General features: G+C 48.9%; 1 protein-coding gene across 1 annotated transcript in view; it reads left to right on the forward strand.

Moving 5' to 3' along the window:
- smg1 (SMG1 nonsense mediated mRNA decay associated PI3K related kinase) overlaps positions 1 to 17,143 on the forward strand; it is a 149,689-nt gene extending 132,546 nt beyond the window's left edge. Inside the window, exons 59-65 of the mRNA XM_064987189.1 lie at positions 1,431 to 1,610; positions 4,080 to 4,307; positions 4,666 to 4,889; positions 4,988 to 5,088; positions 5,593 to 5,769; positions 14,636 to 14,742; positions 15,290 to 17,143. Coding sequence (XP_064843261.1) covers positions 1,431 to 1,610; positions 4,080 to 4,307; positions 4,666 to 4,889; positions 4,988 to 5,088; positions 5,593 to 5,769; positions 14,636 to 14,742; positions 15,290 to 15,367 — 1,095 coding nt within the window. The 3' untranslated portion in view covers positions 15,368 to 17,143. The remainder of the gene's footprint in view (positions 1 to 1,430; positions 1,611 to 4,079; positions 4,308 to 4,665; positions 4,890 to 4,987; positions 5,089 to 5,592; positions 5,770 to 14,635; positions 14,743 to 15,289) is intronic.
- The last annotated feature ends 553 nt before the right edge of the window (positions 17,144 to 17,696 follow it).

Consider the following 17,696-nt stretch of genomic DNA (forward strand, 5'->3'; position numbering starts at 1 on the left):
GGAAAGAATGGATGGGGCCATGTATCGTGAGATTTTGAGTAAAGACCTCCTTCCATCAGCAAGGGCATTGAAGATGAAACGTGGCTGGGTCTTTCAGCATGACAATGATCCCAAGCACACCGCCCGGGCAACGAAGGAGTTGCTTCATAAGAAGCATTTCAAGGTCATGGAGTGGCCTAGCTTGTCTCCAGATCTCAACCCCATAGAAAATATTGGGAGGGAGTTGAAAATCCATGTTGCCCAGCAACAGCCCCGAAACATCACTGCTCTAGAGGAGATCTGCATGGAGGAATGGGCCAAAATACCAGCAACAGTGTGTGAAAACATTGTGAAGACTTACAGAAAACGTTTGATCTCTGTCATTGCCAACAAAGTATTGAGATAAACTTCTGTTATTGACCAAATACTTATTTTCCACCATCATTTGCAAATAAATTCATAAAAAAATCCTACAATGTGATTTTCTTGATTTTCTTTTTGTTTCTCATTTTGTCTGTCATAGTTGAAGTGTACCTATGATGAAAATTACAGGCCTCATCTTTTTAAGTAGGAGAACTTACACAATTGGTGGCTGACTAAATACTTTTTTTGCCCCACTGTATATGTATATATTTAAAATCATATCTAAACTTTATTATTACCAGTTCACGTTCCTCAACTTTATTATTCCCAGTACCAGGTGACATTCCTCAACTTTATTATTCCAAATAAATACCAGGTGACATTCCTCAACATTATTATTCCCAATCCCAGGTGACATTCCTCAACTTTATTATTCCCAATCCCAGGTGACATTCCTCAACTTTATTATTCCCAGTACCAGGTGACATTCCTCAACATTATTATTCCCAATACCAGGTGACATTCCTCAACTTTATTATTCCCAATACCAGGTGACATTCCTCAACTTTATTATTCCAAATAAATACCAGGTGACATTCCTCAACTTTATTATTCCAAATAAATACCATGTGACATTCCTCAACTTTATTATTCCAAATAAATACCAGGTGACATTCCTCAACTTTATTATTCCCAATACCAGGTGACATTCCTCAACTTTATTATTCCCAATCCCAGGTGACATTCCTCAACATTATTATTCCCAATCCCAGGTGACATTCCTCAACATTATTATTCCCAATACCAGGTGACATTCCTCAACTTTATTATTCCCAATACCAGGTGACATTCCTCAACTTTATTATTCCCAATACCAGGTGACATTCCTCAACTTTATTATTCCCAATACCAGGTGACATTCCTCAACATTATTATTCCCAATCCCAGGTGGCATTCCTCAACTTTATTATTCCCAATCCCAGGTGACATTCCTCAACTTTATTATTCCCAATACCAGGTGACATTCCTCAACTTTATTATTCCCAATACCAGGTGACGTTCCTCAACTTTATTATTCCCAATACCAGGTGACGTTCCTGTGCAGTACCATACTGAACTTTGAGAGCCTGCGGATGCGGACCCCTGAGGCCCTGAGCATGGACTCTGCTCTGTTTGAGCTGCTGAAGAGGTGCCAGCAGACCTGCTCCTACGCTGCCCAGTTCAACACCTCCGTCTCCTCCATAGAGCTACAGCTGCTGCACAGACTGGTGAGTACTGACCCGTAGCTACAGCTCCACAGACTGGTGAGTACTGACCCTTAGCTACAGCTCCACAGACTGGTGAGTACTGACCCCTAGCTACAGCTCCACAGACTGGTGAGTACTGACCCTTAGCTACAGCTCTACAGACTGGTGAGTACTGACCCTTAGCTACAGCTCCACAGACTGGTGAGTACTGACCCCTAGCTACAGCTCCACAGACTGGTGAGTACTGACCCTTAGCTACAGCTCCACAGACTGGTGAGTACTGACCCCTAGCTACAGCTCTACAGACTGGTGAGTACTGACCCTTAGCTACAGCTCCACAGACTGGTGAGTACTGACCCCTAGCTACAGCTCCACAGACTGGTGAGTACTGACCCTTAGCTACAGCTCCACAGACTGGTGAGTACTGACCCTTAGCTACAGCTCCACAGACTGGTGAGTACTGACCCCTAGCTACAGCTCCACAGACTGGTGAGTACTGACCCCTAGCTACAGCTCCACAGACTGGTGAGTACTGACCCCTAGCTACAGCTCCACAGACTGGTGAGTACTGACCCTTAGCTAAAGCTGCTGCACAGACTGGTGAGTACTGACCCTTAGCTACAGCTCCACAGACTGGTGAGTACTGACCCCTAGCTACAGCTCCACAGACTGGTGAGTACTGACCCTTAGCTACAGCTGCTGCACAGACTGGTGAGTACTGACCCCTAGCTACAGCTCCACAGACTGGTGAGTACTGACCCCTAGCTACAGCTCCACAGACTGGTGAGTACTGACCCTTAGCTACAGCTGCTGCACAGACTGGTGAGTACTGACCCCTAGCTACAGCTCCAAAGACTGGTGAGTACTGACCCTTAGCTACAGCTCCACAGACTGGTGAGTACTGACCCCTAGCTACAGCTCCACAGACTGGTGAGTACTGACCCCTAGCTAAAGCTCCACAGACTGGTGAGTACTGACCCTTAGCTACAGCTCCACAGACTGGTGAGTACTGACCCCTAGCTACAGCTCCACAGACTGGTGAGTACTGACCCTTAGCTACAGCTGCACAGACTGGTGAGTACTGACCCCTAGCTACAGCTCCATAGACTGGTGAGTACTGACCCTTAGCTACAGCTCCACAGACTGGTGAGTACTGACCCTTAGCTACAACTCCACAGACTGGTGAGTACTGACCCTTAGCTACAGCTGCTGCAGACTGGTGAGTACTGACCCCTAGCTACAGCTCCACAGACTGGTGAGTACTGACCCTTAGCTACAGCTCCACAGACTGGTGAGTACTGACCCTTAGCTACAGCTCCACAGACTGGTGAGTACTGACCCTTAGCTACAACTCCACAGACTGGTGAGTACTGACCCTTAGCTACAGCTGCTGCACAGACTGGTGAGTACTGACCCCTAGCTACAGCTCCACAGACTGGTGAGTACTGACCCTTAGCTACAGCTCCACAGACTGGTGAGTACTGACCCTTAGCTACAGCTCCACAGACTGGTGAGTACTGACCCTTAGCTACAGCTCCACAGACTGGTGAGTACTGACCCCTAGCTACAGCTCCACAGACTGGTGAGTACTGACCCTTAGCTACAGCTCCACAGACTGGTGAGTACTGACCCTTAGCTACAGCTCCACAGACTGGTGAGTACTGACCCTTAGCTACAGCTCCACAGACTGGTGAGTACTGACCCTTAGCTACAGCTGCTGCACAGACTGGTGAGTACTGACCCTTAGCTACAGCTCCACAGACTGGTGAGTACTGACCCTTAGCTACAACTCCACAGACTGGTGAGTACTGACCCTTAGCTACAGCTGCTGCACAGACTGGTGAGTACTGACCCCTAGCTACAGCTCCACAGACTGGTGAGTACTGACCCTTAGCTACAGCTCCACAGACTGGTGAGTACTGACCCTTAGCTACAGCTCCACAGACTGGTGAGTACTGACCCTTAGCTACAGCTCCACAGACTGGTGAGTACTGACCCCTAGCTACAGCTCCACAGACTGGTGAGTACTGACCCTTAGCTACAGCTCCACAGACTGGTGAGTACTGACCCTTAGCTACAGCTCCACAGACTGGTGAGTACTGACCCTTAGCTACAGCTCCACAGACTGGTGAGTACTGACCCCTAGCTACAGCTCCACAGACTGGTGAGTACTGACCCTTAGCTACAGCTCCACAGACTGGTGAGTACTGACCCTTAGCTACAGCTGCTGCACAGACTGGTGAGTACTGACCCTTAGCTACAGCTCCACAGACTGGTGAGTACTGACCCTTAGCTACAGCTCCGATATAGGGGTACCAGATCCTACAGGAGGGTATCTCTCCAGGGACAGGGCTGATATAGGGGTACCAGATCCTACAGGAGGGTACCAAATCCAACAGGAGGGTATCTCTCCAGGGACAGGGCTGATATAGGGGTACCATTTGGGACTTTCCTTACTCTCCCATTTCTCCCATCTCTCCTCAAACTCAGAGTCCGGCGTTAGAGCTGCCCATCGGCAGCCCTGATTGGCTAGCTTGTGCCCAGAAGCAACTGGGCCAGGAGCTGGCTACCCAGGGGGCTGTGCAAGAGGAGCGTGAGCAGCAGCTGGATGTCGCCACGGAATCACTGCAGCTATTGGTGGACAGCATCAAGGGCATCCTGTCCAATCACAACCGCCAGCTGGCTGACGTTAAACACCTTCTGAGAGCCATGGCCAAGGTATGGGCAGTGACACGCCAACAGGGAGACAGGTGTACAGCTGCATGATACTCTCAGCAATCCACTACGCAACTCTCACAGTAATTTTATTTGTTAGAAACGCCTCCCTAACTGACCTGACCTCCGCCCACTCTGTTTGTCCCTGCGTGTCCCCCGTACCGTAGCAAAGATGGTGGATAAATCAAGATGTCTTTTAATCAGGCTGTTTACTATAAGAAAAAAATGGTCGCTGTCCCGGTCTGCTTAAGGGGTGGCTTCTTCCACATACACCAATGCGATAACAACTGGGTCTGGTCTACTTAGTTCATTGACTGTAGGTGAACCAGTGAAATGTCTTTCTCTTCTGTCTCTCCCGTAGGACGAGGAGAACGCGCTGGCGGAGGGGGAGGAAGTGACCTACGAGGGCAGCGTGCGCCAGTTCCTGTTGGAGTACAAGGCGTGGCAGGACAACGTGCAGATAGTGCTGTTCACTGTCGTCCAGGCAACGGGCCAGACCCGAGGCGGAGGAGCCAGTCAGGAGGGGGTGGAGCTACTGCAGGAGATACCTGCTACCCTGAAGGAGCTACACACACAGAGCACCAGGTACACACACACACACACACACACACTGAATGAGCTACAAACACCCCCAAACCGTACTGACAGTGGCCACCCTGTCCCTCCTCTCTGTCGGTCTTCAGTGTGTACAACGGCCTGGTTGGCTTTGCGTCTCCGTTGGTGACAGAGAGGGGTGGAGACTGTTCCAGCCCCACCTCTACAGCTCAGACCAGCTTCGCTGCAGGTAACTACACCTTCCTCATTGTGCGCTACCCTGGCTGAGGGCACCCTGCTCCCAATGTGGTGCACTACTATGGGGCCCTAGGTCATAAGGAATAGGGGGCCCTTCGTTTAATGTGATAACCTGTGTTAAATACCAGAATGATTACTCTCTCTACTGTTCTCTTCTCTTTACGATCTTTCTCTCCTTCTTTCTCTTTCCATTCCTCTCCCCCCTTCTCTCTCTCTCTCTTCCCCTTCTCTCTCTCTCTCTCTCCCCCTTCTCTCTCTCTCTCTCCCCCTTCTCTCTCTCTCTCTCCCCATTCTCTCTCTCTCTCTCCCCATTCTCTCTCTCTCCACCTTCGCTCTCTCTCTCTCTCTCTCTCTCTCCCACCTTCTCTCTCTCTCTCTCCCACCTTCTCTCTCTCTCTCTCCCACCTTCTCTCTCCCACCTTCTCTCTCTCTCTCACTCTTTCCTTTACACTCTCACGCTCCCTCCCCTTCTCTCTTTTTCCCCTTCTCTCCCCAGCGGTGAGGTGCAGCGGTGTGAAGACTCAGACGGACTCAATGTCCCAGAATTCACGCAAGCTCCTCCCCCGTAACCTTGGCACCCCGGCGGACACCCCCCCCAGCGCTCAGACGATGACCAGCAAGGGTCTAAATCCCAGCCCCAAACGGGCTGTACGCGACCCTAAGACGGGACGAGGTATGACCCCTAACCTCCATCTAACACCTGACCTCCAAGTCAATGAGTCTATAATTAGAAGAAGCAGCAGTACTGCTGCCTAACTGTCCCAAATGGGACCCTATTCCATATATAGACTGCTGCCTAACTGTCCCAAATGGCCCCCTATTCCATATAGACTGCTGCCTAACTGTCCCAAATGGGACCCTATTCCATATAGACTGCTGCCTAACTGTCCCAAATGGCCCCCTATTCCATATAGACTGCTTCCTAACTGTCCCAAATGGGACCCTATTCCATATAGACTGCTGCCTAACTGTCCCAAATAGACTGCTACCCTAACTGTCCCAAATGGGACCCTATTCCATATAGACTGCTGCCTAACTGTCCCAAATGGCCCCATATTCCATATAGACTGCTGCCTAACTGTCCCAAATGGGACCCTATTCCATATATAGACTGCTGCCTAACTGTCCCAAATAGACTGCTACCCTAACTGTCCCAAATGGGACCCTATTCCATATAGACTGCTGCCTAACTGTCCCAAATAGACTGCTGCCTAACTGTCCCAAATGGGACCCTATTCCATATAGACTGCTGCCTAACTGTCCCAAATAGACTGCTACCCTAACTGTCCCAAATGGGACCCTATTCCATATAGACTGCTGCCTAACTGTCCCAAATGGCCCCCTATTCCATATAGACTGCTGCCTAACTGTACCAAATGGGACCCTATTCCATATAGACTGCTGCCTAACTGTCCCAAATGGCCCCCTATTCCATATAGACTGCTTCCTAACTGTCCCAAATGGGACCCTATTCCATATAGACTGCTGCCTAACTGTCCCAAATAGACTGCTACCCTAACTGTCCCAAATGGGACCCTATTCCATATAGACTGCTGCCTAACTGTCCCAAATGGCCCCATATTCCATATAGACTGCTGCCTAACTGTCCCAAATGGGACCCTATTCCATATATAGACTGCTGCCTAACTGTCCCAAATAGACTGCTACCCTAACTGTCCCAAATGGGACCCTATTCCATATAGACTGCTTCCTAACTGTCCCAAATGGGACCCGTATTCCATATAGACTGCTGCCTAACTGTCCCAAATAGACTGCTACCCTAACTGTCCCAAATGGGACCCTATTCCATATAGACTGCTGCCTAACTGTCCCAAATGGCCCCCTATTCCATATAGACTGCTGCCTAACTGTCCCAAATGGGACCCTATTCCATATATAGACTGCTGCCTAACTGTCCCAAATAGACTGCTACCCTAACTGTCCCAAATGGGACCCTATTCCATATAGACTGCTGCCTGACTGTCCCAAATAGACTGCTGCCTAACTGTCCCAAATGGGACCCTATTCCATATAGACTGCTGCCTAACTGTCCCAAATGGGACCCTATTCCATATAGACTGCTGCCTAACTGTCCCAAATAGACTGCTACCCTTACTGTCCCAAATGGGACCGTATTCCATATAGACTGCTGCCTAACTGTCCCAAATGGCCCCCTATTCCATATAGACTGCTGCCTAACTGTCCCAAATGGCCCCCTATTCCATATAGACTGCTGCCTAACTGTCCCAAATGGGACCCTATTCCATATATAGACTGCTGCCTAACTGTCCCAAATAGACTGCTACCCTAACTGTCCCAAATGGGACCCTATTCCATATAGACTGCTGCCTAACTGTCCCAAATAGACTGCTGCCTAACTGTCCCAAATGGGACCCTATTCCATATAGACTGCTGCCTAACTGTCCCAAATAGACTGCTACCCTAACTGTCCCAAATGGGACCCTATTCCATATAGACTGCTGCCTAACTGTCCCAAATGGCCCCCTATTCCATATAGACTGCTGCCTAACTGTCCCAAATGGGACCCTATTCCATATATAGACTGCTGCCTAACTGTCCCAAATAGACTGCTACCCTAACTGTCCCAAATGGGACCCTATTCCATATAGACTGCTGCCTAACTGTCCCAAATAGACTGCTGCCTAACTGTCCCAAATGGGACCCTATTCCATATAGACTGCTGCCTGACTGTCCCAAATAGACTGCTGCCTAACTGTCCCAAATGGGACCCTATTCCATATAGACTGCTGCCTAACTGTCCCAAATAGACTGCTACCCTTACTGTCCCAAATGGGACCGTATTCCATATAGACTGCTGCCTAACTGTCCCAAATGGCCCCCTATTCCATATAGACTGCTGCCTAACTGTCCCAAATGGGACCCTATTCCATATATAGACTGCTGCCTAACTGTCCCAAATAGACTGCTACCCTAACTGTCCCAAATGGGACCCTATTCCATATAGACTGCTGCCTGACTGTCCCAAATAGACTGCTGCCTAACTGTCCCAAATGGGACCCTATTCCATATAGACTGCTGCCTAACTGTCCCAAATAGACTGCTACCCTTACTGTCCCAAATGGGACCGTATTCCATATAGACTGCTGCCTAACTGTCCCAAATGGCCCCCTATTCCATATAGACTGCTGCCTAACTGTCCCAAATGGCCCCCTATTCCATATAGACTGCTGCCTAACTGTCCCAAATGGGACCCTATTCCATATAGACTGCTGCCTAACTGTCCCAAATAGACTGCTACCCTTACTGTCCCAAATGGGACCGTATTCCATATAGACTGCTGCCTAACTGTCCCAAATGGCCCCCTATTCCATATAGACTGCTGCCTAACTGTCCCAAATGGCCCCCTATTCCATATAGACTGCTGCCTAACTGTCCCAAATGGGACCCTATTCCATATATAGACTGCTGCCTAACTGTCCCAAATAGACTGCTACCCTAACTGTCCCAAATGGGACCCTATTCCATATAGACTGCTGCCTAACTGTCCCAAATAGACTGCTGCCTAACTGTCCCAAATGGGACCCTATTCCATATATAGACTGCTGCCTAACTGTCCCAAATGGCCCCCTATTCCATATAGACTGCTGCCTAACTGTCCCAAATAGACTGCTACCCTAACTGTCCCAAATGGGACCCTATTCCATATAGACTGCTGCCTAACTGTCCCAAATAGACTGCTACCCTTACTGTCCCAAATGGGACCGTATTCCATATAGACTGCTGCCTAACTGTCCCAAATGGCCCCCTATTCCATATAGACTGCTTCCTAACTGTCCCAAATGGGACCCTATTCCATATAGACTGCTGCCTAACTGTCCCAAATGGGACCCTATTCCATATATAGACTGCTGCCTAACTGTCCCAAATAGACTGCTACCCTAACTGTCCCAAATGGGACCCTATTCCATATAGACTGCTGCCTAACTGTCCCAAAGAGACTGCTGCCTAACTGTCCCAAATGGGACCCTATTCCATATATAGACTGCTGCCTAACTGTCCCAAATGGCCCCCTATTCCATATAGACTGCTGCCTAACTGTCCCAAATAGACTGCTACCCTAACTGTCCCAAATGGGACCCTATTCCATATAGACTGCTGCCTAACTGTCCCAAATGGGACCCTATTCCATATAGACTGCTGCCTAACTGTCCCAAATGGCCCCCTATTCCATATAGACTGCTTCCTAACTGTCCCAAATGGGACCCTATTCCATATAGACTGCTGCCTAACTGTCCCAAATGGGACCCTATTCCATATATAGACTGCTGCCTAACTGTCCCAAATAGACTGCTACCCTAACTGTCCCAAATGGGACCCTATTCCATATAGACTGCTGCCTAACTGTCCCAAATAGACTGCTGCCTAACTGTCCCAAATGGGACCCTATTCCATATATAGACTGCTGCCTAACTGTCCCAAATGGCCCCCTATTCCATATAGACTGCTGCCTAACTGTCCCAAATAGACTGCTACCCTAACTGTCCCAAATGGGACCCTATTCCATATAGACTGCTGCCTAACTGTCCCAAATAGACTGCTACCCTTACTGTCCCAAATGGGACCGTATTCCATATAGACTGCTGCCTAACTGTCCCAAATGGCCCCCTATTCCATATAGACTGCTTCCTAACTGTCCCAAATGGGACCCTATTCCATATAGACTGCTGCCTAACTGTCCCAAATGGGACCCTATTCCATATATAGACTGCTGCCTAACTGTCCCAAATAGACTGCTACCCTAACTGTCCCAAATGGGACCCTATTCCATATAGACTGCTGCCTAACTGTCCCAAAGAGACTGCTGCCTAACTGTCCCAAATGGGACCCTATTCCATATATAGACTGCTGCCTAACTGTCCCAAATGGCCCCCTATTCCATATAGACTGCTGCCTAACTGTCCCAAATAGACTGCTACCCTAACTGTCCCAAATGGGACCCTATTCCATATAGACTGCTGCCTAACTGTCCCAAATGGGACCCTATTCCATATAGACTGCTGCCTAACTGTCCCAAATGGCCCCCTATTCCATATAGACTGCTTCCTAACTGTCCCAAATGGGACCCTATTCCATATAGACTGCTGCCTAACTGTCCCAAATGGGACCCTATTCCATATATAGACTGCTGCCTAACTGTCCCAAATAGACTGCTACCCTAACTGTCCCAAATGGGACCCTATTCCATATAGACTGCTGCCTAACTGTCCCAAAGAGACTGCTGCCTAACTGTCCCAAATGGGACCCTATTCCATATATAGACTGCTGCCTAACTGTCCCAAATGGCCCCCTATTCCATATAGACTGCTGCCTAACTGTCCCAAATAGACTGCTACCCTAACTGTCCCAAATGGGACCCTATTCCATATAGACTGCTGCCTAACTGTCCCAAATGGGACCCTATTCCATATAGACTGCTGCCTAACTGTCCCAAATGGCCCCCTATTCCATATAGACTGCTTCCTAACTGTCCCAAATGGGACCCTATTCCATATAGACTGCTGCCTAGTTGTCCCAAATGGGACCCTATACCATATAGACTCTGCCTAACTGTCCCAAATGGGACCCTATTCCATATAGTACAACAGTAGAGTGCTGACTGTACAAAACATTAGGAACACCTCTCTAATATTGAGTTGCACCCCCCTTTGCCCTCAGAACAGCCTCAATTCGTCTGGGCATCCACAGGGATGCTGGCCCATGTTGACTCCAATACTTCCCACAGTTGTGTCAAGTTGGCTGGATGTCCTTTGGGTGGTAGACCATTCATGAAATACACAGAAACTGTGGAGCGTGAAAAACACAGCAGCGTTGCATTTCTTGACACAAACCGGTGCGCCTGGCACCTACTACCACACCCCCGTTCAAAGGCACTTCAATATGTTGTCTTGCCCATTCACCCTCTGAATGGCAACACATACACAATCCATGTCTATGTTGTCTCACCCTCTGAATGGCACTGACACACATTAATTTCCACAAGGTTTGCTGCTTCAGGGTCTTTAGATATTTTTGTCAGATGTTACTATGGATACTGAAGTATAATTACAAGCATTTCATAAGTGTCAAAGGGCTTTTATTGACAATTACATGAAGTTGATGCAAAGAGTCAATATTTGCAGTGTTGACCCTTCTTTTTCAAGACCTCTGCAATCCGCCCTGGCATGTTGTCAATTGACTTCTGGGCCACATCCTGACTGATGGCAGCCCATTCTTGTATAATCAATGCTTGGAGTTTGTCAGAATTTGTGGGTTTTTGTTTGTCCACCCGCCTCTTGAGGATTGACCACAAGTTTTCAATGGGATTCAGGTCTGGGGAGTCTCCTGGCCATGGACCCAAAATATTGATGTTTTGTTCCCCGAGCCACTTAGTTATGACTTTTGCCTTATGGCAAGGTGCTCCATCATGCTGGAAAAGGTATTGTTCGTCACCAAACTGTTCCTGGATGGTTGGGAGAAGTTGCTCTCGGAGGATGTGTTGCTACCATTCTTTATTCATGGCTGTGTTCTTAGGCAAAATTGTGAGTGAGCCCAGTCCCTTGGCTGAGAAGCAACCCCACACATGAATGGTCTCAGGATGCTTTACTGTTGGCATGACACAGGACTGATGGTGGCGCTCACCTTGTCTTCTCCGGACAAGCTTTTTTCCGGATGCCCCAAACAATCAGAAAGGGGATTAATCAGAGAAAATGACTTTACCCCCATCCTCAGCAGTCCTGTCCCTGTACCTTTTGCAGAATATCAGTCCGTCCCTGATGTTTTTCCTGGAGAGAAGTGGCTTCTTTGCTGCCCTTCTTGACACCAGGCCATCCTCCAAAAGTCTTTGCCTCACTGTGTGGGCAGATGCACTCACACCTACCTGCTGCCATTCCTGAGCAAGCTCTGTACTGGTGGTCCCCCGATCCTGCAGCTGAATCAACTTTAGGAGACGGTCCTGGCGCTTGCTGGACTTTCTTGGGCGATTAAACCGCTCTCCTTGAAGTTCTTGATGAGCCGATAAATGGTTGATTTAGGTGCAATCTTACTGGCAGCAATATCCTTGCCTGTGAAGCCTTTTTTGTGCAAAGCAATGATGACGGCACGTGTTTCCTTGCAGGTAACCATGGTTGACAAAGGAAGAATAATGATTCCAAGCACCACCCTCCTTTTGAAACTTCCAGTCTGTTATTCGAACAATCAGCATGACAGAGTGATCTCCAGCCTTGTCCTTATCAACACTCACACCTGTGTTAACGAGAGAATCACTGACATGATATCAGCTGGTCCTTTTGTGGCAGGACTGAAATGCAGTGGAAATGTTTTTGGGGGATTCAGTTCATTTGCATGGCAAAGAGGGACTTTACAATTGATTGCAATTCATCTGATCACTCGTCATAACATTCTGGAGTGTATGCAAATTTCCATCATACAAACTGAGGCAGAAGACCTCAGTTAATTAATGTAATTCTCAAACCTTTTGGCCACGACTGTACACAATCAATGTCTCAATTGTGTTAAGACTTAAAAATCCTTATTTAACCCCTTCGTCTATACTGATTTGAAGTGGATATAACAAGTGACATCAATATGTGTGTATATATATATTTTATTTAACTAAGCAAGTCATAAATTCTTATTTAAAATGACGGCCATACCCGGACGACGCTGGGCCAATTGTGCACCACCCTATGGGGACTCCCAATCACGGCCGGTTGTGATACAGCCTGGATTCAAACCAGGGTGTCTGTAGTGACACCTCAAGCACTGAGATGCAGTGTCTTAGACCGCTGTGCCACTTTGGAAATAAAATATAAAAAGTATCACAATAGCGAGCTTATATACAGGGGGTACCGGTACCGAGTCAGTGTGGAGGTTATATACAGGGGGCACCGGTACCGAGTCAGTGTGGAGGTTATATACAGGGGGTACCGGTACTGAGTCAGTGTGGAGGTTATATACAGGGGGCACCGGTACCGAGTCAGTGTGGAGGTTATATACAAGGGGTACCGGTACCGCGTCAGTGTGGAGGTTATATACAGGGGGTACCGGTACCGAGTCAGTGTGGAGGTTATATACAGGGGTACCGGTACAGAGTCAATGTGGAGGTTATATACAGGGGTACCGGTACAGAGTCAGTGTGCGGGGGAACAGGTTGGTTGACACCGCCTGGTATAGAGGTCCTGGATGGCAGAAAGCTTGGCCCCAGTGATGTACTGGGCCGTCCACACTACCCTCTGTAGTGCCTTGCAGTCGGAGGCCGAGCAGTTGCCATACCAGGCGGTGATGCAAACGGTCAGGATGCTCTCGATGGTGCAGCTGTCTAACTTTTTGAGGATCTGGGGACCCATGCTAAATCTGATGTGGTGGTTGACTCTGACGTGGTGGTGGTGGTGGTGGTGGTGTGGTGACTGACGTGGTGGTGGTGTGTGGTGACTGACGTGGTGGTGTGTGGTGACTGACGTGATGGTGGTGTGTGGTGACTCTGACGTGGTGGTGGTGTGTGGTGGTGTGTGGTGACTCTGACGTGGTAGTGGTGTGTGGTGACTCTGACGTGGTAGTGGTGTGTGGTGACTCTGACGTGGTAGTGGTGTGTGGTGACTCTGACGTGGTGGTGGTGTGTGGTGACTGACGTAATGGTGGTGTGTGGTGACTCTGACGTGGTGGTGGTGTGTGTTGACTCTGACGTGATGGTGGTGTGTGGTGACTCTGACGTGGTGGTGGTGTGTGGTGACTCTGACGTGGTGGTGGTGTGTGGTGACTCTGACGTGGTGGTGGTGTGGTGACTCTGACGTGGTGGTGTGTGGTGACTGACGTGGTGGTGGTGTGTGGTGACTTACGTGGTGGTGTGGTGACTCTGACGTGGTGGTGGTGTGTGGTGACTCTGACGTGGTGGTGTGTGTGTGGTGACTGACGTGGTGGTGGTGTGTGGTGACTCTGACGTGATGGTGGTGTGTGGTGACTCTGACGTGGTGGTGGTGTGTGGTGACTGACGTGGTGGTGGTGTGTGGTGACTCTGACGTGGTGGTGGTGTGTGGTGACTCTGACGTGGTGGTGGTGTGTGGTGACTCTGACGTGGTGGTGGTGTGTGGTGACTCTGACGTGGTGGTGGTGTGTGGTGACTCTGACGTGGTGGTGGTGGTGTGGTGACTCTGACGTGGTGGTGGTGTGTGGTGACTCTGACGTGATGGTGGTGTGTGGTGACTCTGACGTGGTGGTGTGTGTGTGTGGTGACTGACGTGGTGGTGTGTGTGTGGTGACTCTGACGTGGTGGTGGTGTGTGGTGACTGACGTGGTGGTGGTGGTGTGTGGTGACTGACGTGGTGGTGGTGTGTGGTGACTCTGACGTGGTGGTGGTGTGTGGTGACTCTGACGTGGTGGTGGTGTGTGGTGACACTGACGTGGTGGTGGTGTGTGGTGACTCTGACGTGGTGGTGGTGTGTGGTGACTCTGACGTGGTGTGTGGTGACTCTGACGTGGTGGTGGTGTGTGGTGACTGACGTGATGGTGTGTGTGTGCTGCAGCTGTCCAGGAGAGGAACTCGTACGCGGTGAGCGTGTGGAAGAGGGTGAAAGCCAAGCTGGAGGGGAGAGACGTGGACCCCAGCAGGAGGATGAGTGTCACTGAACAGGTAACTACACACTGAGCAGGCAGCTACACACTGCTTTACACACTGAGCAGGCAGCTACACACTGCTTTTACACACTGAGCAGGCAGCTACACACTGAGCAGGCAGCTACACACTGCTTTACACACTGAGCAGGCAGCTACACACTGCTTTACACACTGAGCAGGCAGCTACACACTGCTTTACACACTGAGCAGGCAGCTACACACTGCTTTACACACTGAGCAGGCAGCTACACACTGAGCAGGCAGCTACACACTGAGCAGGCAGCTACACACTGCTTTACACACTGAGCAGGCAGCTACACACTGAGCAGGCAGCTACACACTGCTTTACACACTGAGCAGGCAGCTACACACTGCTTTACACACTGAGCAGGCAGCTACACACTGCTTTACACACTGAGCAGGCAGCTACACACTTTGTTGACTACACTTTCCTCCTCCTTTTACTTATCCCGGTCTCTCTCCTCTCCTCCTGCTCCCCCTCTCCTCCTCCTCCATCCCTCTCTCCCCGACCTGTCTCCCCACCTCCCCTCTCTCCTCTCCAGGTGGACTGTGTGATAAAGGAGGCCACCAATGTGGACAACCTGTCCCAGCTGTACGAGGGCTGGACAGCCTGGGTGTGAGTGGGGTCTCCCTGTGGTGCATCTCTTTGGTTCCAGCACACAACAGAGCCTCGCAGAGGGAGGGTTAGCCATCCAACCCAACCTCCAGACCAGACACCCGGATGCGTACATACCCTGTTACCCACCTGCCCTGTTCTGGCAGAGTTAGGGTTAGGTGTGTCTGTCTGGGCCTGGGGGTGAAGGAAGGAGAGGGGGAGCCACTGGAGCAGCAGCACCCAACCGTGCCACACGCTGATGGGGAAGGAGGGGGAGAGCAGGGGGGTTCAAGATACTCCCCCCACCCCGATATAACCTCCTAGGGGTCCACCATGGAACCCCTACTCCCGTACCGTAGCAGCACTAGAGCTGTCTGTCTGCCTGGCTGATTGGCTGGCTAAACCCAGTCCCACCCAACCTGCCACCTGGCTATAGACCAAGCTAACACAACCAGCTAAAGGGTCACTCTGCAGTCTGTCTGCAGCCAGATCTGACCACTCTGCTTGTCTGTACGGGTGGGGGGGTCTGTCTGAGACAGGAAGGGGAACAGAGGTATTGGTAGGGAAGGTATGGTGATAAGGCCCTCCCCCTCTACACTATGTTTTGAATAACCTTTACCCTCCCCTAATGAAAACCACCACCCTCCACTCACTGTTACCACCGATGACAACCCCCCCCCCTTTAACAGCTCAGCTGGTTTACCCAGCAATGCCGTTGGGTTTGGACCTCATTCAAAGGGGCGGAGAAAGGGGAGGCTTTGCCAGGTGTGGTCTGAAGAGCTGATTGGCTGCACCTGTTTTTAAACCAATCTCCCTGATGGTACAGTGATTCTGATTGGCCAGCGACTGAGCTGCGTGATTGGGCAGTTGTGGAGTGGGGGCGGGAGGGAAGAATCTGTTGGCTCAGTGGACTCCATCCAAAGCCTGAGAGGGGAAATGATTTCAGGAAATAAAATAGTGGAATCAGACTGTCTTTTTTTCTTCTTTTTTTCTTCTCTAAAACATTTATTGTAACACTGAAGGAAAAAAAAATACTTATTTTACAAAGCTCTTTAGAAATTGTGTATCACACAAGTTTGACATTATAAATGGAGATGGGGTTTTTTTGGGGGAGAAGATTCACAGTCGTGTGGCGTTCTCTTTTTATTCATATGTTTCGGCACTGCGTAACGATGTGCCTCAAGTTACCATTTTTTTTTGTTGAGGGGAGTTAATATTTCGGGATTGACTGAGAAAGGATGACAATGTGGGCAAAGTTCTAGCTAGTTACTATCTGAACCCTTGGTCTACGTCCCAAACAGTACCATATCCCCTATACAGTGCACTACTTTTGACCAGAGACATATGGGTCAAAGGTCGTGTCCTAAATAGGGAATAGGGTGCCATTTGGAATGCAAGCCTTGACCTGAGAGAAATCCATGTAATAATCATTTTTCTTCAATGTGAATCTTCATTCTTATCTGTTGTATTTTGTAGGTTTCTCTACTCCCTATCCCTTGTTTATAAAATAGCAAAGCTTTAGACTAGATTGATTCCTTTTTTTGACTTGCTGCCTTGCCTGTGAGTGAGTGAGTAGTAGTAGTAGTAGTAGCCTTCCTTCCTGATATGGGATGTATACTCTCCCAGCTTGTGTTTTACTGATCCTTACTGACTGACCCTCTAGTTTTACCTTTTTAGTGGGAGAAATAAGTAGAATAGATAAGTAAAGGGATAGTGGATGTTTTTTGATGATAGTGCAAAACTGCTATTTCTTAAAGGTTTTATTGGATTTAGTTTGAAATAAAATTGCATTTAAAATGGTCGTCTGTTTCTGTCTCTTGCATATGTTCTGCAAATACAAAAGTTAATAAATGTATTTTAAATGTTTTATTATAACTAGGCAAGTCAGTTAAGAAGAAATTCTTATTTATAATGATGGCCAAACCCGGACGACAATTGTGTGCCGCCCGAATCACGGCCGGTTGTGATACAGCCTGGATGTCTGTAGTGACTCATCTCGCACTGAGATGCAGTGCCTTAGACCGCTGTGCCACTCGGGAGCCCCATGTATTTGTGTTAATTAAACAAAACAAAAAATTACGTTGATTTGCTGGCTGATATTTTTCATTCTTGCACGGTGTTGCCAACAAAAATACAGTAAAAGTAGTCGTTTTAATTCTAGGAATTCTTTCTCCAAGTGGAAAGATTGATACTGTAAACTGAACATGTACATTTGTACATAGAAAATGGCTAATGGAAGAACATACAGAGGACTTTCCCCTCTGTGCATTTTTCCATTGTTTCTCTACATCCCATACTCTCATAACGTCAGACTGAAATGTGCATGTACTTCGCTGCTTTGGATGAGAAGCCAC

This window comes from Oncorhynchus masou, chromosome 14 (assembly GCF_036934945.1).
Source record: "Oncorhynchus masou masou isolate Uvic2021 chromosome 14, UVic_Omas_1.1, whole genome shotgun sequence".
In the NCBI taxonomy this organism is placed as follows: Eukaryota; Metazoa; Chordata; class Actinopteri; order Salmoniformes; family Salmonidae; genus Oncorhynchus; species Oncorhynchus masou.